We start from the raw sequence: 24,902 nt of genomic DNA, 5'->3' as shown, positions 1-24,902 counted from the left end.
TAAAGTTTCATCAAAATCAGATAAAAATTGTGACGTCTAGAGGGTCCACAACCTTCGTATTACACACTTCTACACAATTTGCGTACAAAGTGCGGCCATTTTGTTGGGCAGTTTCATTTCGTTTTTCCCGAAATACGAATTCAACCTTCATTACGGTGGAATGGTAATGTATTTAAACGTTTTTTAAAATCGGAAAAAAAATGTGACGTCTAGGGAATCCGCAAGCTAAAAATGCTATTTTTCGAACAATCAGGGGCCATAATCCAGGAGATTAAGTTTGGGTATCCGCGATTATCAAAAGGAACCAAGATCTTAGTGTGTAATGGTGATATATTCACGTTTTTTTTAAATCGGATAAAAATTGTGACCTCTACAGTGTTCGCAAGCTAAAAACGTGATTTTTCATACAATCAGGGGCCATAATCCATGAAGTTACAGTCCGATACATGCCAATATCGAAAGGAACCGAGATCTTAGGGTGATAAACCTATATTTCAAGTTTCATTGAAATCGGATAAAAATTGTGACCTGTAGAGTATTCATGTACAATAGTGGAAGGAAGGACGGGCAGACAGGGGCAACGACAATATACGTATACGTCCACATGAAAATGTGGGCGTATAAAAATTATATATGTTAATATATATATTAACTTATATATACTATATGGCCTTAAGCTAACTGAGATACAACCATTTGAAATTAGGGTACTGGAACGGATCATAAATTCAGTAATTTTTTCAGGTGTTCGGACATTTCTAATAGGAGTAGCACTCTCTGACTTTATTCTAAGACAACTTTTGTTATTTATAGATTACGAATTTAGCATCACACACATTGTGCAATTCACATTTTTCGTGCCACCAGGTGGCAAAATGTGGAACAAATGAACTAATTTTTTAGGATTTTCACAGCCTCTGGCAAAATGACCATGTTGTATACACAACGTCCATAATTGGCATAGTTACTGTCAGTTGGTCTTTTATCAATTTACAAAAGATGGGATATACTTTTCAAAATATTCAGTCTTAAAATTCAATGCACACTGAAAAAGTACAGAATATATCCATTTTCTCCTTCAATTTTGGCCATGTTGGACTGTTGTTAAAATTCTGAAAAAGGCTGAGAGAGAGAGAGAAATGGTAATTTCGGGACTAACATATGGTTCAATTTTATTTCCATAATTCGCTTGCGCGTAGGGGTCTTTAGCAGTGGGAGGAAACCGGAGGACCCGGAGAAAACCCACAAAGTTGGACAGGCGACCCTACTCCTTGTCACGTACAACCGGTGATTTGAAACCACGCCAGTTGACTCAATGACAGACTTTATGATACAGCACGCACGTGCTAACCATTCAGCCATCCAACCCCCCCGAAAAAGGTTGATAAAACTTCACTGACCCTACTATAACATACATGTACATTAATTTCCATCTTGTGTATTTGATGGCTTATATTTTTAATTGGCACTGGAAATCTGTGTGGTGATGAAGTTTCAATGGGAATGATCAAAATTGTTGACTTTATACATTGATTTTAACATTACTTTTAAATGACCTATACCCCTCAAATGTGTAACACTATTTAAAGTACCTTTTTGCGTAGATTATGAATATGCAATCATTGGATCTACATCATACTGTTCTAAATTTATTTTGCCTCCCAAATGAGAATACCCAACTCTCAGGGCAAGCCCCACACCCATTTTTCTTTGTATGTCTGTGTGTTTAGCCTACAGACTGCAATTCTTAATGGATCGTCTTGAAAACTTTCCATACATATTCCTTATACCCAAAGGGTGTTCCCTATTGTTTCTGGTGCATGCCCAACACCCACAGGCACAGCAACACCAAATGTTTGTGTTTATCATCTACAGGCTGCAATTCTGAATGGATCATCTTAGTACTTCCAAAGGATGGCAACTTCTGATTTTGGTGCATGCCCAACCCCTAGGGTTAGTGTCACATTCCAGGATGATCTATTCAGAATTGCAGCCCCTAGGCGATAAATATAACAAAAAAATAAGCGTTACTGTGCCCCTGGGGGTTGGGCATGCACAAAAAATAATAGTGGTCATCCTCTGGGTATATAAGGAATAAGTATGAAAAGTTTTCAAGATGATCAAAACACACAAGACACAGCAAAAAAAAAGGGGTGTGGTTCTACCCCTGGGGACTGGGCACGCACCAAAAACAATAGCGATCATTCTTAGGGTATAAAGAATAAGTATGCACAGCTTCAAGACAATCCGTTAAGAATTGTGGCTTGTTGGCGACAGACACATACCAAAATTGGGCATGGCTCTGCGACGATTACGACAATATACAACCACATTTCAATGTGGGCGTATAAAAAACTGAATAGTTCATTTGTTCCACATTTTGCCACCTGGTGACACGAAAAGTATTTATCGCACATTGAGGGCAATACTAAGAGCGTCATCTGTACATAAGAAATTGTCTTAGATTACTAAGAGAGTAGAACCTACTCATATAAGAAATGAGAGTTAAATGCACTTGGTATGGAATGACCCTTTTGTTATTATGTAATGAAGTTAGAATTGTTTGATTGAAAGACTTTTTGTTGTGAATGACCGTAAACTCTATATTTAAAAGGGCATTAGGTAATATTAGAAAAAGCGCTGACAGTTCTCGCCATTAAAGTTAAAAAATAGATAATGAAAACAGAATATACTGAAAATTTCAATCATTTTGCTTCACTCTGAACCAAGACATTAGCGATTCAATTATAGACTAACCTCGATCGTCATTACTAATGTTGCTACAAAAATAAACAAAATCTCGATTATCCACTTACGTTACATTATTATCCATCACAAAATGTATTCAAATCCAATAAATAATGCAGGATAATGATGGCATTGAGAGTTGATTATGGTCTGGATAATTTAATTAATATCTTATTAATAACTTAGATAACATTTCAGGCCTAAAGAAAGACCCGCAGATTTAGCTCTTGCATAATGCATGTTTAAAGGAAGTAAGTTGATAACTCCATATCATCCACAGTCTTTGACACTGCAAACACGACTTACTTGTCAGTTTAAGGTCAATTTAAATCAACATTGATGTTGTTATTTTACTGTAAAGAGATGGGCTTCTGATATCCAATATTTAAGACAAACATATCCCACAGGAGAATACTAACGATGTACACTGCCATTCAATTTGGACTCTTCGCATATTTCGCCAAACATAACTGATTAGAAATTACAGTAAAAACAGAAACAAATGAATGTATATCAGTTTTAACATTCATACGACATTATTAAATGCATTGTGACCCACTTGTGTCCATTTCTAGTAGCTAAAGAATAGAGATTTAGCTCCTTTAACCTTTATTCTGGGTTGGGTCTTTAATTAAAGATAGGTTTCCAGGCAACGAAACATACACCTACAGCAGCTAAATCATCTAGGCAGTCAACAAGAGTTGTCACATATTTTTACTTTCGTCAGTAATGAAACATTTATAATACACTAAAAATTGATCAAGAGTAACACCTCATTAAGTAGTTATCAGAAAATCATTAGAATTTGATTGGCCCATGCTAAAGTTAAGTACACAAAACTTTTAAAATCAATATACCTGTTCATCTCAAGACTTTAAACTCTGTGTATCAATATAAAGTCAATCGAAATGATTGTAGGCGTAAACACAGTGTATAAATATAAAATCTATCAGATGATAACTATGGCCTGTAAAGCACCCTTAAGATTTTTCAAAGTGATCAAAGGCTATAACTAAAAAGTATAACTCTAGCAGAAATTATTGGAAATCGTTGAAAATCAATAGACTTCTTCATCTCATGACCTTAAAAACACTATGTAGAAATTATTGGAAATCGTTGAAAATCAATAGACTTCTTCATCTCATGACCTTAAAAACACTATGCATAAGTCATTTTTTTTTTGTATAACTCTAGCAGAAATTATTGGAAATCGTTGAAAATCAATAGACTTCTTCATCTCATGACCTTAAAAACACTATGTAGAAATTATTGGAAATCGTTGAAAATCAATAGACTTCTTCATCTCATGACCTTAAAAACACTATGCATAAGTCATTTTTTTTTTGTGACGGCTTCCGGAAACTTTCGGAAATTTCCGAGTCCTTCCAATTTTTCCCGAACATGAATAGTTTTCTCCATTTTAAAAATAGACCAAAAATGACATATGGTAGTGTTAGCCCCAAATAATATCTTTCATTTTCAGAGACCTTGCTCAATAACATTTTCAACCGTTTGGCCGCCACTTTGATTCCGATTTTCGAAAACTTTTTTTTTTTAACTGGTTTCACTTTGAATTTTCTTTTGACTTTTCAACTTCTATCTGGTGACCTAACATTTTAATGACCCTTGACCTTTTCATATATGATGACCCTCATGTCTACTAACAATTAATATCAAAATGTTCTACTCTAAGTATAACTTCCAGTTTTATTAAGAGTTCAAAATGACAGGTTTTTCCACTTTAATAGGTATTGGATCTTACTATACTCAATAATGCATGGTGTAACTTGATTGTTGACGTGACAAGGCGTGACAAGGCGTGACCTGACGTACCGAAACAAGTCAGTACTCTTTGGAGTTCTAGTTTTCTTTGGTTCTGCACAATAATATTCTAGGGGGCGCTTGTAATTCTGCAGTCTGTAGTGCCTTAAGTTCCGTAAGAGATGGCCTAAAACCAATAAATGTGAGAAATATGTCATGGATAATTATATATTTACATTCTTTTCAAAGTTATTGTATTACAACTCAAAATTATCATGGGCTATGTATTGGTAAATTAATTTCGTCATGCAAATTGTGTGACCTGGCTATGTTTAGTTTTTAAAAAATAAGGTAAAACGGTTCTGTGTATATATATTACGGATCCACTAAAAATATATTTTAAGAGTAAATTATCAGTGTTATAACCTTGTGTATTCAGAAGTAAATGCCTGCCACTGGTGACAGCCGATGCACATTTATCCCAAAATTTATATGCTTTGTTTTTGACAGGATAATTTTGAAACTGTTGAGCTGAATGCTCTAACAGCACACTGCATGGCACATGCCTATCTTTATTTAATATTATTTTGATTGTGTCATTTAAGGCCATATCGAAGAAAAGGACAACACTAGAAGAAAAAGAAAATTTAGAAGACGGAATACAGAAATTTGAGGGATAATAGTAATATTGCAATTGTTTGGAGGGTTTTTTTTCAGAATGCATGTTAATATAAAGTCTTTGAAATAGTAGTGAGATTTCAGTAAAATTTCAGTGAGATTTCAGTAAAATTTCAGTGAGATTTCAGTAAAATTTCAGTGAGATTTCAGTAAATTTTTTAGTGAGATTTTACTGAAATTTCAGTGAAATCTCGCTGAAATTTCAGTGAAATCTCGCTGAAATTTCAGTGAAATCTCAATGAAATTTCAGTGAGAGATTTAGTCAAAATATTATTGAAATTTCAGTGAGATTTTACTGAAATTTCAGTGAGAAATTTGGTCAAAATTTTATTGAAATTTCACTGAGATCTCACTGAAATCTCACTGAAATTTCAGTAAAATCTCACTGAAATCTCAATAATATTTTGACCAAATCTCTCACTGAAATTTCAGTGAGATTTCACTGAAATTTCAGTGAAATTTCAGTGTGTATTTTCACAGGGGAGACAATGCAGCTCTTTATTTGTCTTAACCAAGTAAGAAATTCTGATAATAAAAAAAAGCTATTTAAATAGCCAAATGCGCACATTTCATTTATAAATTAATATAAGCCAATATATAATTTTTTGTGTACACCATGCTGACAATGGTGTAGACATGAGAATTCACGATACCCTACCATAAAAAAACCCATTAAATACGAATTTAATTTGCAAAGGTAGTTATTAACGGTGAAAATCAATAGGCTTCTTCATCTTATGACCATAAACACGATGTATAAATTTAAAGTTAATTGGATATTAACTTTAGTCTCTAGAGCGTCTATAAGATATTTCAAAGTGATCAAGGGCCATAACTCTGGTAAATCGTTGAAAATCAATAGGCTTCTTTATCTTATGACCTTAAACACTGTGTATAAATTTAAAGTCAATTGGATATTAACTTTAGCCTCTTGCTTGTGGACAACAGACGGACGTGGGCAACAACAATATACAGCGAGATTTCAATGTGGGCGTATAAAAACAATAAAATCACAAAGGAAATAATAATTGGTGAAGGAGAATTATGACTCTGTGATGTTAGAATAATTTTAATTTGGAATAGTGTCAAGACAGATTATTTTGTTTTTCCAGCATAACACCATTACAGTGTCAATAGAATCATCATATTTCATGCAACCGATTAGCTAAGAAAATCATAAATCAAAAACAATGCCATACCTTTTCCTTATTTACACTTTTTATAGCCCAGGCTTTACCAGTTGCTCTACTCATTGCACTGTAAACTTTACCAAAACTACCTTCTCCCAGTTTCCTACCAATCTCATATTTTTCTTTTAACCCATCATCTTCATTGATACGGGTGTGTGGTATGGATCTTTCCGCACTCCCCTTACGTGGCACATTGGTCATATTTAAACCTCGATCAGGCTGTCTTTATAATAACACATCTGAAATAACCAAAAATAAACATTAACGTTTATAACTCAATTTTTAATAGAGCAATAAATACAGAGCAAGCCAACAGTGAGGCTGATATTTCCCGCCAAATTGAACAAGAGCATCGGTACCACTGCAATATACTTCCACATTCCTGGGGATCGGGGCATGTCTTTACGGTATAAGGTATAAATATACAAAGTGTATTTATAAATATACAAAGTGTATTTATAAATATACAGAGTGTCCACAACCTTGATATATACCATATTTTTACACTATTTTTGCGTACTTGGGGCGTCCATTTTGTCTGGCAGTTTTGGTCTGATTTTCACAAAATTCGAGCTCAACCATCATTGCAGTGAAACGGTGATATATTCAAGCGTTTTTTAAAATCAGATAAAAATTGTGACCTCTAGAGGAACCACAAGCTAAAAACGTGATTTTCCGTACAATCAAGGGCCGTAATTCAGGCAGTTACGATCCGATATGTGCGAAAATCAAAATGAACCAAGACCTTTGGGTTATAAACATGTATTTCAAGTTTCATCAAAATTGGATCAAAATTGAGACCTTAAACCTTAAACCAGAGATTTACACTATTTGTATACGTGGGGTGGCCATTTTGTCTGGCAGTTTTTATCCGATTTTCACGAAATTCGAATTCAACCAACATTACGGTGTAACGGTGATTTATTTGAACTTTTTAAATCAGATAATAATTGTGACCTCTAAGAGGGATCACAAGCTAAAAACACGTTTTTGTGTACAATCAGGGGCCATAATCCATGAAGTTATTGTCTGATACATGTACATGCAGGGCAGTCGGTAATTTTTCACAGATGATTAGCAGTACTGCTAATCAAAAAGTCCAATTTTGCCAAATTTGATTAGCAAATTTAACCAGCGGCTGCCAGGCAGGATACGCCCACATATTCGAGGGATGGATAGAGAACAAGCTAAAAAGAAAGTGATTTTTCCTACAATCAAGGGTCATAATTCATGAAGTTACAATTTGATATGTGCAAATTTCGAAAGGAACCGAGATCTTTGGGTTATAAACATGCATTTCGAGTTTCATCAAAATCGGATTAAAATTGTGACCTCTACAGGGTCCACAACCTTGATAACCATATTTTTACACTATTCGCGTACAACAGCAGTCATTTTGTCCAACAGTTTTGGTCCAATTTTCACAAAATTTGAACTTAACCTTTATTATGGTGTAACAGTGATATATTTAAACGGTTTTTAAAATTGGATAATAACTGTGACCTTCAGAGGAACCACAAGCTAAAAAAGGCTATTTTTCGTATAATCAGGGGCCATAATTCAGGAAATTACGATCCGATATGAGCAAATATAGAACAGAACCAAGATATTTGAGTTATAAACATGTATTTCAAGTTTCATCAAAATCGGATTAAAATTGTAACCTCTAAAGGGTCCACAACCTTGATATACCATAGTTTTACACTATTCGCGTACAAGCAGCGGCCGTTTTGTTCGGCAATTTTGGTCTGATGTTCACAATATCCGAATTCAACCTTCATTACATTGTAACGGTGATATAATCAAACGTTTTTTTAAATCAGGTAATAATTGTGACTTCCAGAGGGACCACAAGCTAATAAAGGCGATTTTTCGTACAGTCAGGGGCCATAATTCAAGAAGTTACGACCTGATATGAGCAAATATCGAAAAAGAACCAAGATATTTGAGTTATAAACATGTATTTCAAGTTTCATCAAAATCGAATTAAAATTGTGACCTCTACAGGGTCCACAACCTTGATATACCATATTTTTACACTATTCGCGTACAAGCAGCAGCAATTTTGTCTGGCAATTTTGGTCCAATTTTCACGAAATTCGAACTCAACCTTCATTACGGTGTAACGGTGATATAATCAAATGTTTTTTTAAATCGGATAAAAATTGTGACCTCTGGAGAGATCACAAGCCAAAAACACGATTTTTCATACAAATAGGGGTCATAATTCAGGAAGTTACGATCCGATATGCATGAATATCGAAAGGAACCAAGATCTTTGGGTTATAAACATGCATTTCAAGTTTCATCAAAATTGTGATCTCTAGAGTGTCCACAAGCTAAAAACGTGATTTTTCGTACAATCAGGGACCATAATCCATGAAATTATGGTCTGATACATGCCAATATCAAAAGGAACCAAGATCTTTGGTTGGTAGACCTATATTTCAAGTTTCATCAAAATCAGATAAGAATTGTGACCTGTAGATTATCCACAAATAAATTGTGGATTGACCGACAGGGGCGACGACAATATACGTTCACATGAAAATGTGGGCGTATAAAAACACTAGCGTGAATCTTTAAGATATGACCATGAATTTCCAAGGCACTAGTTTGACTTGTAAGAAACATTTTACATGGGAGGATCGCCCTTTGATTGAAGGTAAAGAGTTAGATAAAACTAATTTTTCTTGAAAAGTCAAGTCGACATCTTGAAAAGTCAAGCTAATATCTTGTAATTTCAAGGTAATACCTTATTAATTCAAGTTAATACCTTGTAATTTCAAGTTAATATCTTAAAATAAAAACATTTGGAGTTCTAGTTTATTATTTTATCCTTATTATTTCAGAAAATAATTTTATATGTTACGCCAGGTAAAAATTTCGAAATTTCAGTCAGAAGAAATATAATGACTCGATGGCTTGATTTTTAATATTGTACGGATTGAAAACAGTTATTAAGGTTAGTTATGGCAGAAATAATAAATTATGTCTCCCACGTGACCATATATGATGTGTATGGTAGAAATCAGTTAACAGGGGACTTGATACACTCGCTGTCTAATAAACACTAACTGTGGATTTGATACATACAATCATATTTGTCCTTTTTCAGATCACACACACAAAGATATACCCTAACTGTAGAATACCGCCCAACGCGGAACACCTCAGATTGACCTTAAAATCAAATGGGATATTAAATCCAGGCTTCAGAACATCATTACAGTCTTGGATTTAGTTCAAAAAGTCCTCGGTTGAACCGAGGACGTCCTCGGTTGATACAGGTCCTCGATTAGAAGGTGTGTATTCAGATGTGTAACCTCAATATACTGTTTTATACACCATATATAAACCCACACATTCACACATACCCACACACACAGACAGGTGCGACGGCAATATAGATCCACATTATGAATGTGGACATATAAAAAGTAATTAGTTGACACACATTTTTTCATTAGAATCAAAGTTGTCAAGCTCCAACAATCAAATTGCTCCTCATCGAACTTAATCAAGGTATTGCCATGCAGCTGCAGGAGGCTTGTTACACAAGTACAGACCACACTGACACAACTCTACAGTTTCTGTAAAACAGAAACAATCAACAGCTGATCTATTCAAATTTAATAAAGATCCCATCAGGAATGTTAACAAATTTTGTAAACAAACATACTTTTTGCCTAGAGACAGATGTATGTAACAATAATATGAGTCCACAATACATTTGGTAGACATAATCTATTTTGTCCTTTATTGTAACTTGTAAGCATATTGTTCTCTCATATAACAACATTTATCATTGATCAATAAACAACACTGTTACAACAATAACACTGACCACCATTATTTGACCATAAATATAAACAACTTAAAGGACAATATTTCCATCCACAATTTCATAGATTACAAGGTTGAGCAAATCGTTAAGCAAAGATTTTTGGAAACCAAGAAATCAGAACATCCCTGTTCGGAATCTATCAGGTATGAATGGGTTCAATGCAATTGTGAAAAAAGCTCAGGAAGCATGAATACTTGTTCAGTTGTCAAGTATAAATAAAGTACATGTATGTAATTAAGTAAATAAATAACTAAGCCTAGATCAACGACATCAGTGGTAAGCAAGATGACTACTCATCACCATCCTGTGCCCTTGCACTTGTTTGGAACGTATAAAGAAAAAAAACTTCTTGCAATATGAATGGGACTAGCCAGAAGATTCATACTCTGATTACAGTAGCTCGGTAAGGCAGGGTCGCTACTCCCTGTAAGGTTTGCACAACAACCTTTGCCTACCTCAAACAGCTGCTGTATGTTAAACAATAAGCTTATACATCAGAAAATAAAATACTACAATATAGGTTGATATTTGTACAATGTTTCAAACAGATTTCTTGAACGGAGAATAAAATATGTTCCGGAAACAAAATCTGGACTGAAGGACGGTCATCAGAAAATAAAATAATATGTTGATGAATGTAAAAGTGTTATAAAGCTATCTTTAACAGTTTCTGAGATATGCTCTAGAATAATAATTGTATACATGTACAAGAAAACTATGTCGTAAACATACATTATGTAAGAGCTAAATCTGCCTATTGCAGGTCTTTCTTTAGGCCTGAAATGTTATCTAAATTATTAATTAGACATTAATTAACTTATTCAGACCATAATCAACTCTCAATGTCATCACTAGCCTGCAATGTTTATTGGAATAGGTTCCGATTTGCTGTTCAACTTCCATTCAGGATTGAATCATGAAAAGTATATGTTTTTTATCGTACCGACTTTAGTAATGATGATCGAGACTAGGCCGAAAACTCAATCGCTAAAATCAATTTGACTGAAATTGTCAGCAAATTTCCTTAGCATTAACTAGTTTTTAACTATTATTATAGTGAGAACTGACAGCTCTTTATCTAATCTCCCATAATGTATCTTTAACTGTGTAGTAAAAATTCAAAAATCATTTAACAGAAATTTTTTTTACATGGAAACACAAAAATTAATACATCCGAGAAAATTCTAATTAGCAAAAGACACAACTATTATCACAGGTTGATGTTTGTACAAAGTGTCATGAAAATATCTTGAATGGTTTATTAGATAGGCTCCAAAAACTTTAAGTCGAATTTATTTCCATGGAAACACAAAATATATAAATCCAAAAAATTCCTAAATAGCAAAAGGCACAACTAAATAGATTGATGTGTGTACACAAAAGTTTCAAAAAGATATCTTTAACAGTGTATGAGATATGCTCCAGAAACGAAATCAGAACGGTCGGACGCAGCCCATTTCAATATCCCTCCCTAACTTCATTCGGTGCTGGATAATAAAATTAATTTTTGATCTATTACTATTATACAAACTCCTAAATAATGTTTGTTTTAATCAACTTTATAAACATGCAACCTGTAGGGATATCAATATGGCAGCCAATATATGTTTACCAGTTGGAACTATAACATTTATTATATGTTATAATACTTGCAGTAATGAGAATTAGTGATATGATGTATTGATCTATTGGTTGATAGCCAATTAATTTTGATCTCGTCAGTAAGATATAGATTGATATATATTGTACTATAGGCCAGTGAACAATGCCAATAATGCCATTCAATATACATTTTCAAACATTTGGATGATCAGCAATTGTTTTGTAGAAATATTTGTTGCACACCCACACAATGTCAATATAACACATGTAATAAAAGCAAAACATTGTACAATGCAATCTATTTGAGGGGTCCATCATACAGTAATGAAATAAATTCTTGATATTTTATATACAATTAACCTTGTCTGATATTGCATATATGACATATTCATTAATCTATCAGGACTCTTCTTACCACCTGATGCTAGTGCTTGATTGATTGAAATTTAGTACAGTGTGTTACACAGCAGATTTGCAGAATTTAATCCATCCATATTTTGATACACTGAGATATATTCACGGTATTATCTTCTTATAAGTATCTGCATTGTAAAATTGCTTGGGTCCCACAGGGAACATGTATTGCTTCAGCCATTCTCACAGAATGCTTGTTAAAACTTGTGACCTACATGTACATAGGGTACTGGACAATTCGTCCCCGGACAACTTGTCCCCGTATAATTAATCCCCAGACAATTTGTCCCCTATGACTATTCGTCCCCGAGGACAATTCATCCCCTAGGTCTATTCGTCCTCTAATTATGATCAACAGCTAATTGTAAAGAAATTGAAGAAGTTGAAACTAACTGATGTCTGGTCTACATTATTGTATCACGTACAATAATGCATATTGATTATAAGTCAAGTGCAGTATTGACACTGGACAATACCTAAGTTAGTGAATTGATAAATGGAATCTCTTACTCACAAAAGGTGTCACTGATCATAGCTGATTACTACATGCCTATCAGTTAGCCCAAAAAAACTTCAGGAAGCGTTAAGTTAAGGGCTAGATTTAATACTAAATGTAAAACGATGTAAAACTAGCATCAAAACTGAGATTTAGGATAAAAAGTAAAGATTAATTCAGTTTTTGATAATGGAACTACCATTCTTGTTGTCCAGGGACAAACTGTCCTAGGGGCCGAATAGTACGGGATAAATTGTCCAGGGACGAATAGCTCTAGGGGACGAATAGTCCTACGGGACTAATAATCCTGATACAAATTGTTCGGGTATTGATTATCCTCGGGGCCGAGTTGTCTGGTGACGAATTGTCCAGGGATGAATTGTTCAGGGACGAATTGTTCTAGAGCCATGTATATCATCCTTGGTAATCCCAGTGGTCTCATTCTATTCCACTCCACTAACCCCTGGGTTAATCCATGGGAGGGGGACACATATTCAAGTTACCTGCCCTTGATGATTGTGATATTTTTATCGTCCAATCCTGTAAATCGTTAATTGCAAAGGAAGTTGGCAAAAGGAAGTATAACTCTTTATCAGGTAAAGTAAGCAAAACACAAAAGCTACCCTTGAAGAGACAAGGTTAGGAATTAGCCAGAAGGTAGCCTAATTGTCCCCAAGCAAAAAATGAGAGAAGGCCAAATTATGCTAAATGCGTATTCATTAACATCAAATTACAATATTTAGATTATATATTATTGAAGACAAGACAGGTATTCATATATGTAGGTTCAAGAGTTTTATTGAAAATGGTGTCTTGATTAGTCAGTTTCGTAAGAGTAACTTCAGCAAAACGTAATCACACTATATGAAATCCGGTTTGTTCGTTCATTACTGAAGTTTAACGTCCACGTCCCCCAAGGGTGATATCGTAGACAAGGAGGTGAAACAAATTACCAAGTACAAGTTCAATAATAATAAGCATAACAGAATTTTAATAGTTTATAAAACATTCCAGACAAAGAACGAATATATAACAAAAGTGAAACATATATATACATATTTGAAATCGGCTAATCAAAAAAAATATACTACAGATTTTGATAATACAATAAAATATAAATGAATTAGAAATGTATACATTATTTACATAAATCATTCAGTAAATGGACATAAATAGGGTTATCTATCCTTATAAAAACAAATGCAAAACGAAGGCAATTTCATTAGTAAGAGTAGATAATTTGAAATCGTGGAGTAGAAGAACAGAATGAGATCCTGAGGGGAAACAGAGGATGCGTGTACATACACTGTGTCACCAAGTGATATCAAAGACCTAAAATCCAAATGTTTCAGTCACATTGTGAAACAGGTTAGCATAATGGAGGGAGAGGGAGGGTGAAATGGGGTTTAACATCCACTCGACACAAACTAGGTCATTTCGGGACTAACATATGGTTTAATTTTATATCAATAATTTGCTTGCGCGTAGGGTCTTTAGCAGTGGGAGGAAACCGGAGGACCCGGAGAAAACCCACGAGGTTGGACAGGCGACCCTACTCCTTGTCAAGTGTTAGCATAATGGAGGTGGAAACTAAACAAAGATATTGACATTATTACATGTATGTCCATTTGAAAACCCAAGAACATTACACTTTACATGGTCATCCACTGTGTTTTTTACAACATCTAATAATACAACCTGACTTGACTTATTAGGCTTTCACGGAAATTGAAAACCGGCCATTCTTCTCTTAATTCTCAATCGATTCTTCAGATATGTACATTTTTGGATAGCTGGAGACATTTCCAAGCAGATAGCAGTTCAAAACTGTGGAATTTAGAAACTTTGTCGCTATCATTTTTTTGGTGAAAAATGGAAAATTTTCAAAATTTTCTAAAATTTTTATTTTTGTGAATTTTGAAATTTCAGTTATATTTTTGGATAGCTGACATCAATCCGATTCCAACAATATAAGTTTTGTTCTGAAATGTTGACTTTTATTTTTCACTTTTTTTCCCATTTTGATCAAATCGTAGAGTTCTTATTTTTTTAAAACGGCCCCAACGATTTTTCTGAAAGTTCAGGAATATAAAGTCGAAGGACCAAACCAGTCCATGAACTATAAATGAAAATCCTCTAATCACCGGAAGTAGTCAAGAAAGGTATCCAAACTTTGACAAAATAGTGAAAAATGGGTGCCTGTGCGGAAAATGCGATGTTTCAATTGTGTTCTTGTCGTTTAGTTAAAGTTTTATATCGTTTAATAGCCAATTGAATTGTCTATCAGATGGCACTTCAGCGACAAGTTTCTATCAAAAACTAAAAAAGATGTGTGACTTTGAAAAGTAAGGTATTTTGCGATTTCAAGCAACTTTAGACGCATATTTCTCGGAAACGCCCCCGACGATTTTTTTAAAACTTTCTCAATCGAGAGATAAATGGGTACTCTGTTGTGTGAAACCACTGTATTATTTTTTTAAATGTCAGGGGTAGCCGAAAAAAGAGATCGAAAATCGAAAACGATGTATTTTTACGATTTGGGGCATTTTTAGAGGTCTATTTCTCGAAAAGTCAACATAATATTTTTTGGGAACAGAGAGGCCTATCAGTAGTGTTATATTTAAAACCAGTGTACAACAGTTCCAAATTTCAGGAGTAGCAGAACAAAGGGATCGAAAATTGAACACGGCACCTTTCATTGTTAAGCGAAACATAAGAGGGGATACAATCTGTACGTTTTGTCAACGTATAGAGCCAATTCAAGAGTGCTTTTATCAGTGATGATATTTGAACTGAAATTATTTCAACCATGAGTGTTTTTTTCTATCCAAAATATGGGGTTAGTGACCCTGTAACATATGGTTTAATTTTATTTACATAATTCGCTTGCGCGTAGTGGTCTTTAGCAGTGGGAGGAAACCGGAGGAAACCGGAGGACCCGGAGAAAACCCACGAGGTTGGACAGGCGACCCTACTCCTTGCCACGTACAACCGGGGATTGGAAACCACGCCAGTCGACTCAATGACAGACTTTATGATACAGCGCGCGCACACTAACCATTCAGCCATCCAACCCCCCTGAATGAAAAGAGAGAGAGAGATGGGGTTTAACGTCCACTCGACAGAAACTAGGTCATTTCTGGACTAACATATGGTTTAATTCTTTTATTTCAACAAATCGCTTGCAGTTGGAGGAAACCGGAGGACCCGGAGAAAACCCATGAGGTTGGACAGGCGACTCTACTCCTTGTCACTTACAACCGGGGAATCGAAACCCCGCCAGTTGACTCAATGACAGACCGTATGATACAGCGCACGCTGAAACAGAAAGAAGCTTCTGTGCCATCGGAAAGTAGCATGTCGAGATCAGAGAGTTCATCACTGACCTTTCGATCGCAGTCCCAAACACTAGCCTACCGTGCAACTTCCAGCCAGCATAATGTATCTATATAAGAGACATTTATTCCTACTGGCGATTTACAAATATTGCATGAAGAAATTCAAATCATAAGAACATAAAAACGACTAATACACAGTATCATATTGATTATAAAAGTACAATGTAGATATTGGGTACACTATATATATCACAAAACAACAATCATTAGATAATAATAATTATTTACTAATTATATAAATCATTTTAAGAGGTAGGAGTTATCCGTTGTTTAATTTAACAGTTATATCATTGAAATGAAATGAAATGAAATGGAGTTTAACGTCCTACTGTTCTGCTCCTAACCTGGGCTAATGAAGACGGGCATACGCCATACAGTGTGCTATGAGGGAAATTTTGCCCGGACAGCGGCACTACGGCCTACTCTTATATCGAATTCTAACTGCGCCAAGGGATCTTTTACGTGCACGCCAATGTGTACACAGGACCTCGGTTTTTCGTTCCATCCGAACGACTAGACAGCTTTCCTTGTCAGCCCCTCCGTCCTGCATCACTGACAAGTGAGAACCAAGCCGGAAAATCTGGATGAACTTTCTCGGCCAATAGTTATATCATTACCCTGGTTAGAAAAATACGAACAATTAAGGCATTTAAACAAATGGTTACGAAAGAACATAACACTATAGACTTCTATGATCTATATATATACTATTCAAAAAAAGTAGGGGATATTTGATTTTGGGGGCATAATACTAAAATATGCAAATGACTACGAAAAAAGTCACTATAGAACCTAACAGAAGAAACATTTCCAGTTACATGTGACGCCCAAACGCACCAATAGCTACCGCATGGAATGCAGGTGATGCTTGGGATCATCATGGGGGTCCAACCCAAGATTTGCACGACTCTGACTTTGAATGTTACAGTCATTGTGGCATTGAATTCCAGGGTGGAAACATCAGTTTAATTGTTTTAGTGACCAGAAAACAAATTTTGATATGCGTCGGCTTACCCAAAATGAAAGGTTACGTGCCCTTGGCATGCTACAGATCGACACAACACAGGCGGTTGTGGCACGGACGATGAATGTTTCTCAGTCTGTCATAAGCAGGCTATGGTCCAGATACCGTGATACACAATCTGTACAGGACAGATCACGCTCAGGTCGACCAAGGTCGACAACTCAAGCCCAGGATCGATTTATCCGTACCTTGGCCTTGAGAAATCGTGTCATCACAGCAAATCAGATCAGCGCTCGTCTTCAAACAGACACTGGTGTGAGAGTGAGTGGCCAGACGATTCGGAATCGACTGCATAGGGGTCACCTACGCGCCCGACGTCCTCGCGTGATCCCTTGTTTGAGAGATCATCACATTCAGGCAAGACGTCGTTGGTGTAGGGATCGTCAACACTGGGATAATCGACGCTGGAGCAATGTGATGTTTTCAGATGAGTCAAGGTTCACTGTTGATTTTTTGGACAGACGTAGAAGGGTGTGGCGTCGTCGAAACGAGCGCTTCCAAGACGTTAACGTCATCAGACATGATCGATTTGGGGGTGGTTCTGTTATGGTGTGGGGAGGCATCACTGTTGCTGGAAGAACGGCTTTACATGTTGTTGCAGGGCGTGCTACAGGCCAGTACTACCGGGACAACATCTTGGCAGTCCATGTTGTGCCGTTCGCACGACGTCATGGCCGCCGTTTCATCTTCCAGGATGACAACGCAAGATGTCACAGGGCCAGGATCGTTACAGGTTACCTCCAACAACAGAACATCACCACATTACCTTGGCCAGCACTGAGTCCCGACCTCTCCCCCATCGAGCATGTCTGGGACATGCTTGGACAGAGGTTACGTCAACGTCAACAACGTCCTGCCAATGTCCAAGAACTTGCTGCTGCGTTGCAACAGGAATGGGACAATCTGGACCAAAATGACCTTAGACGTCTCATTAGAAGTATGCCACGTCGGATCAATGCTTGTTTGGCAAACAGAGGAGGATTTACCCGTTACTGACTTGGTTGTGATGCTGTGGTAACTTTGCTGTTTGACCCCGGGTATCATTTTACCCTTATAATGGTCAGTCTGTGCCTTACTTAGTCTAACGATCATTTGGAATAAATCGATGAATGTGAACTTCATTTCATTTTGTCATTTGTTTCTTCGTCAGTTTCATTAGGTGACTTTAATAACACTTAAAAATCAAATATCCCCTACTTTTTTTGAATAGTATATATTTGTGACTGTCGTTTGTCTGTCTGTCTGTCTGTTCGGGGTTGGCGGCTACCCCTTCCGGTTTGGGAGTTATGACCCCCGAGCGAAGCCGGTCTGTTCGGGGTTGGCAGCTACACTAGGTCTGCCCCGACTCTGAAATTTGGGGAAAAGGGGTAGCTCGGACCGGGGAGTAACATAGGCCAGGTGGCGTTAGTCTACCACGTTCGGTTTCGGAGTTATGACCCCGGAGCGAAGTCTGTCTGTTCGGGGTTGGCGGCTACATCTGCCTCGAGTCTGAAATTTGGGGTATATGGGTAGCTCGGACCGGGGAGTAAAATAGGCCAGGTGGCGTTAGTCTACCACTTCCGGCTTCGGAGTTATGACCCCCGAGCGAAGCCGGACTGTTCGGGGTTGGCGGCTACACAAGGTCTGCCCCGACTCTGAAATTTGGGGTATAGGGGTAGCTCGGACCGGGGAGTAACATAGACCAGGTGGCGTTAGTCTACCACTTCCGGTTTCGGAGTTATGACCCCCGAGCGAAGCCGGGTATCCTGCTAGTATATATATAAATGAAAATGTCCTACGCTAACAAATAATGAAATATGATAGTATCAGTAAATATAAAAAAACAAAGTAGTCGCGAACATCCTGGCTCTTGACTGCTCCAGTTGTTTGATCCTGGACTCTGTCTGTAATTAATAGTAAACTTTTACATGTTAGTGACGTCAAATCTTTAACGTGCACGAAACCAGAAAATTGTTGATATTTAATTTTTGAACCAGTTACATATTTCAGTAGCTGACATGAACGCGATTCCGAAGTCCCGCAAAAAAGTTCCCTTGGCAGTTGGAATTGTATATAAGAGTAGGCTAGCGCCACTGTACGTTCGAAACATTCCTCATGGTCCATTCCGAGCAGAATGTCGTTAAACCCCATTTCATTTTACTTTGATATCTATTGCGACATTGCTTTTCATCCATTTCGCAAAACTGTTCTTTTTCTATTTCGCGTAATGCGCATGCAAAGAACATGTCAATATCTGAGTTATGCAAATGTGTGTTTTTATTTGGGGGTGGGGGAGTGTATGTTTCTTTAGGGGGTGAGAGGTGGGGATAGTCTTTTGTCATGCATCTGGCGATCGTGTGACGCCTTGGCGACAGTGAAAGCCTTCAGCATTGCGCGCAATTCTAGTTAACCTTATTTTAGCTAGTTAAATTCCGACAGTGCCAAATTTCTGATTATTGTTACTTACAGGTATCGTGAGTAAGACAATGACATCAAAGAATAACTACCTCATTTCACGCAATTTGACCATTTTTTCAGACAATCAATAAAGTCATTAGTCTATTAGTGTCTTTCAAGGATTAGTTGTGACTGTGAGTTGCGTGAAAGCTGTGTCTTCTATTCCTACATGTATGACCTAAATCTACTCATTCATAAATTCTTTGAAATAACAATATTTTGATCATTATCGCTAATGTCAATGAAAAGTTATTGACCTATCTGATATATTGTTAATCCTGACAGATAATCAAAGATGAAACTTGATCATTTTATCATTATTAATTATATATAGTAGTAAGTTTACTTATAATCATGAATTATAAAATACAAAATGGCCTAAAGAGGGCTCCATGTAGGAGTAGGAATCCACATTTATATTATTCCTATGGTATATCTATTAAAAAAGCATTCTGTAAGATTACTAAGAATAAAGATACATTAGTTTAAGTTAATAAGAGTTTTATAAAGAGTTGACCATAATTCTTGCTATAATAATTCAAAAATAGATGATAAAAAAAGAAAATGTTGAAGATTTCAGCCAAATTACTTTGTTCTGAATGGAATTGTCACTGTTGGAAGTTTGGACTAGAAATAGGTATCAATTGTGTCTGCACCGTCTATGAGAATTGGCGATTGTCTGATTGACAAGACGATAACTCCACCCACATATTCTAGATTGTCAAGTAACATACTCAATGGCTATGGTAGCCTCGCTTGGCAGGCCTTTCATCACCAGTTTCCGGTACTGACATCATCAACTAACGGTAAACGTTAGCTTGGTCCACCATTTATTGATTTAATTTTAAATGGCCGACTGTTTAAATCCAAACTGTATCCAAGCCATCTACATGGGTCTACAGAGTTGATTTTGAGCTTGTCGTTTAAATAAAGGTCAAATTAATTATTTCTATAACATCTGAAGCCTAAATGAAGACTTGCAATGAAGAGTTGATCATTCTTGCTATATATAAGTACAAAAATAGATAATGACAATATATTGAAAATTTCAGTCAATTACTTTATTCTATGCATAGTTATGAGTGTTTTAACTTTTGACAAAATGTAGGGCATATTGTTTATTATCATATTATCATAGCAACAGTACTTAACAACCCAGACTGTGTATGATCCAAGTCATAAAAAGGCTTTTATCTCTTAAATGATCCAGTATAATTTGAATGTGAATTTTATCACGATTTCATGCTACAAACAAAAAGGGAGGATTTGTTATCAAAATATTGTCATCAAGTTAAAGCCATTATTCTGTCTTGTCTTATATTATATCCTAGCTAATGATTCACTGTTTTATATTTTGGATGTCTGTTGTATCCATTCAGTCTATTAATCACAACAACTTTGATTAACAGTGTTAGATAACTTACGACGCAGACTATCATCATTAAGGAGACCACCACCATTGTCACATTTTCTTTCTACAACTATGTCTTTTTTCTAAATCATTAATTATATCTTTTCATTTTGAGTAAACCCGTATCTATACAGGGCAGGGAGCATGCAGCGCAGTAGACGCTTTCCGACTGGTCCCGGGTCCATTTACTTGATTGTTATTTGTTGTTTATTTCTTACAATGTCTTTGTAGTTTGTGTTGTCCGCTGGTTTGTCTTGTTGGTTTTGTTTTGTGTGTAGTGCGATTCTCCTGCACTAACTATCAGAGAAACAAAACTGTACATGGCCAATGAAAAAAGAAATCAAAATATAGATTCAGGATAAAGTTCATAAAAACATTACATTACTATGATTTTGAATTTTAGGACCTAAATCTCTTTGATTTAGATTAAAGTAAAGTATTTAATAGTGTTGATCTTGATCTGGGTTTGTTTTAATTAATGATGCAAGAATAAGATTATAATCCACTGTCAAAAAATTAGTTTTTTGCTTAGCCTACATTGTTGACAACAAAAACAAGTCACTAATTCAAGTTGTCAAAAAAGTATATTTTCCTCTGCAAATAGGCTACTTGCAATAGCAAACATGGCTCGCTTAATTCAACCAATTAACAGAATAATTTTGATCAGATCTCAACAGTAAATCCAAAGAAGTACTGATGTGTTTCGGTACAACAGGTCACGTCAACAATCAAGTTACACCATGAATTATTGACTATAGTATTAGTAAGATCCAATACCCGGTGAAGTTGGAAACCTGTCATTTTGAACTCTTAATAAAACCGGAAGTTATACATCAAGACCGAACATTTTGATATCAATTGTTAGTAGACATGAGGGTCAACAAAGGTCAAAGGTCATTAAAAGGGTCACCAGATAGTAGTTGAAAAGTCGAACAAAATTCGAGGTGAAACCTGAATTAAACAAAATCAAAATTAAAAAATCAGCTAACTAAGGATTTTTGCCATTTCGAGTAGGTTCAATACAAAAAATTTTCTTCAAAAATCGAAATGAAAATGGCGGCTGAATATCGATTTGAAGGTTTTTTTGTAAAATCCAATATGGCAGCCAAACGGTTGAAAATTTTATTGAGCAAGGTCTCTGAAAATGAAAGATAATATCTTGGGCTAACACTACAATATGTCATTTTTGGTCTATTTTGTATTAATACATGCTGTGGTGACCTGAAGTGAATTTAGTAGGATACAATCCAGTTTTATTAGTTTTTAACAAGGTGATTGGGGTATTTTATGATTAATACTATCATTAGTTTTCACATTGAAGATCTCAAGTGTGTCAGTTGAACACCTTCTCTTACTATTTAATCAATCAATCAATAAATCTGTCAGATTAGTCGTTAACTTCCTTAATGACAAAATCTTCACACTGATAACAGTTCTTGATAATGGCATGTAAATCGGTTGAACTAAATCACTGCTGAAAAACTCTATATCAACTGTAAATAATAGTTTTTGAAAACTAATAAAAATACATGCATGTAGATTATAAAATCCAATAAAAATTTGTTATGTACCATATGTGGTATCCTACTAAACAAGAGGTGAAATATTATTTTGCTGATAATACACACATTTAGTCAGTAAGATTATTTTTGAGAGAAGTCTCAGATTTCTCAAGATATCCAATGATAAAGGTGTGTTTTTACATGCAAATTAAACAACAATATGGGAAAAATAGCTCTAAGCAGCACTAAAATCTGACTGGATGATTCAGGGACTTTTAAGTTTACAAAATAAAAAAAATTCTTCACCAATAATCCTTAATACATGACAGCATTCGATATTTTCACAAATTCAAGCAAGCCTAATCACACAATTAATGGGCAATTGAATACCAATATCATGCAAAACATTATTGGGATTTTTTCTTTAAAGATAGAAATTCATACACACACTTCTACTACTGTATTAGCATGATATAAAAGAAACAGAGATGACACTTAACTCATTGTTCATTTACAATAAAACAGCCCACTTGACAGAGACTTGACTATCTCTATCACAAAACATTCAACATATTATGTGTTAGAATTGTAATACAAACCACTTTACTGTCTAAATTCAATCTTGACCTTCCTATTTAGTTACTATATAACTTCTACTTTTCACTTTCAAAAGACACATTATTATTTACACGAAGCACACTGACATATTACATTATTCTTCCCGGATCCCTAATCAACAATCAGCCGATATACTGCACCAGTAAGCCACAGTGATTGTGAACTAGAAAACAAGTTCACAAAGTATTTATCAATAAATATTCATTATAACCTATAATACCTGGTCGACTGTCAATACCTGTATAGAGGTTTATATGTTGACATAAAGAAGTTTTAATCCTTACCTAATTCTTCTACTCAATCACACTAAATTCATCCATTATAACCTTGTGTAAGTCAAAGGTCTACACTTTTATTTTCAACCAGACATTTTAGAAAATGAATTCAAGTAGATTTTTAATGTTGGGAGTCCCTTAAAGTTAAACCAACAAGATAGATCACTAATGCTAGGTGAAGGAATACACCATAAATCATGTCAAAACTGCATGCTATAATAAAACTAATCAAAACACTTTCAATAACAGCTCAACTTGTCGATGACAACCATGTATCTTTGACATTTCCAGCAGACAAAACCTTTCTGAATTTGAAATCCAAGGTATTACATGCAACAGCATTGACTTTAATATGTTCAATTTATAAGCTTATATCTCAGATATTGTTAGGAATTAAAAAATCTTTATCTATTCAATCATTTTTCTTATAAAAATTTCCACATCTTGAGCAAGACTAGCTATGGAATCAGTGGTTGGATTGAGCGCAAAATATAGCTTCAAGCAAGATTCTAGTCAGTGTGGTAATGCAGATGGGTACCTGATTTGGTTCGGTACATCACTATTTTTAGTGACAACATAAGCAACCATGACGTTTTCCATTTATTTCATTTCAGACATTTAATCAATATAAACTATAAATCTAGACATAGACATGTATGATTTAAATATTTAATGATAAATTGGATGATCGAGACTAAGTCTTGATTGTCAAGTAGCGTTGCCACGACAATAATCAATATATGCTAATCTTGTCAAAACTTCAAACACTAATTTACTAGTGACTAATAAACTTTACTCAGAATAAAGTTATTTGAATGAAATTTTCAATTTATTCATTTTTTCATAATATATTTTTGAACTACATGTATAATAGCAAGATCGACCAGCTCTTTATCTCAATCTTACATATATAATGCATCTAACAAGTCAGTTGTTTACAGACGAAATGTATGGGGTTTAACGAAGATGGGCATATGCCATACAGTGTGCTATGAGGGAAATTTTGCCTAGGCAGCGCCACTCTACTCTTATATCCAATTCCAACTGTCAAGGGATCTTTTACGAGCACGCAAATGTGTACACAGGACCTCGGTTTTTCGTCCCATTCAAACAACTAGACAGCTGTCCTTGTCAGGACCTCCATTCTGCATCATTGACTAGGGAGAACCACGCAGGAAAATCTGGATGAACTTTCTTGGCCAATGCAGGGATCGAACACCCGACCTCTAGGCTAGCAAGCCAGCGTCTTACCCACTTAGCCACTGTGACCCCCTTATTCAATATAGCACTACATGCAAGTAAATTCGAAAGTTTACAAATTCTGAAATAAATCAAAGACGAAAATTGAAATCAATAGGTTTTCCTAAATAGTAAATTCAAAAGCAATCTTTATAGCAGAGAGATAACTAAGAAAGCAGTGCTGGCAAAATATCCGAAAAAGATTGTTTGGGAACAAGATTGTTCGGAAACAATATTTGCAGAATGAAATCATTCAACAGCAG

The 24,902-nt window shown here is 35.5% G+C and overlaps 1 protein-coding gene across 4 annotated transcripts in view; it reads right to left on the bottom strand.

Annotated features, from left to right (window-relative positions):
• LOC126811394 (serine/threonine-protein kinase 33) overlaps window positions 1-24,902 on the bottom strand; it is a 69,211-nt gene that overhangs the window by 29,428 nt on the left and 14,881 nt on the right. For 3 of the 4 annotated variants that reach the window (XM_050536984.2, XM_050536981.2, XM_056098827.1), the window contains exon 2: window positions 6,387-6,616. In XM_050536984.2, the coding sequence (XP_050392941.1) occupies window positions 6,387-6,578 (192 nt within the window). In that variant the 5' untranslated portion in view covers window positions 6,579-6,616. Of the gene's footprint in view, window positions 1-6,386; window positions 6,617-23,106; window positions 23,251-24,902 lie in introns of those variants that run through there. The other variant, XM_050536983.2, reaches the window with a different exon arrangement.

This window comes from Patella vulgata, chromosome 2 (genome assembly GCF_932274485.2).
Source record: "Patella vulgata chromosome 2, xgPatVulg1.2, whole genome shotgun sequence".
Lineage (NCBI taxonomy): Eukaryota > Metazoa > Mollusca > Gastropoda > Patellidae > Patella > Patella vulgata.
Note: the sequence above shows the minus strand (reverse complement) of the source record. Positions and strands in the feature narration are given on the sequence as shown.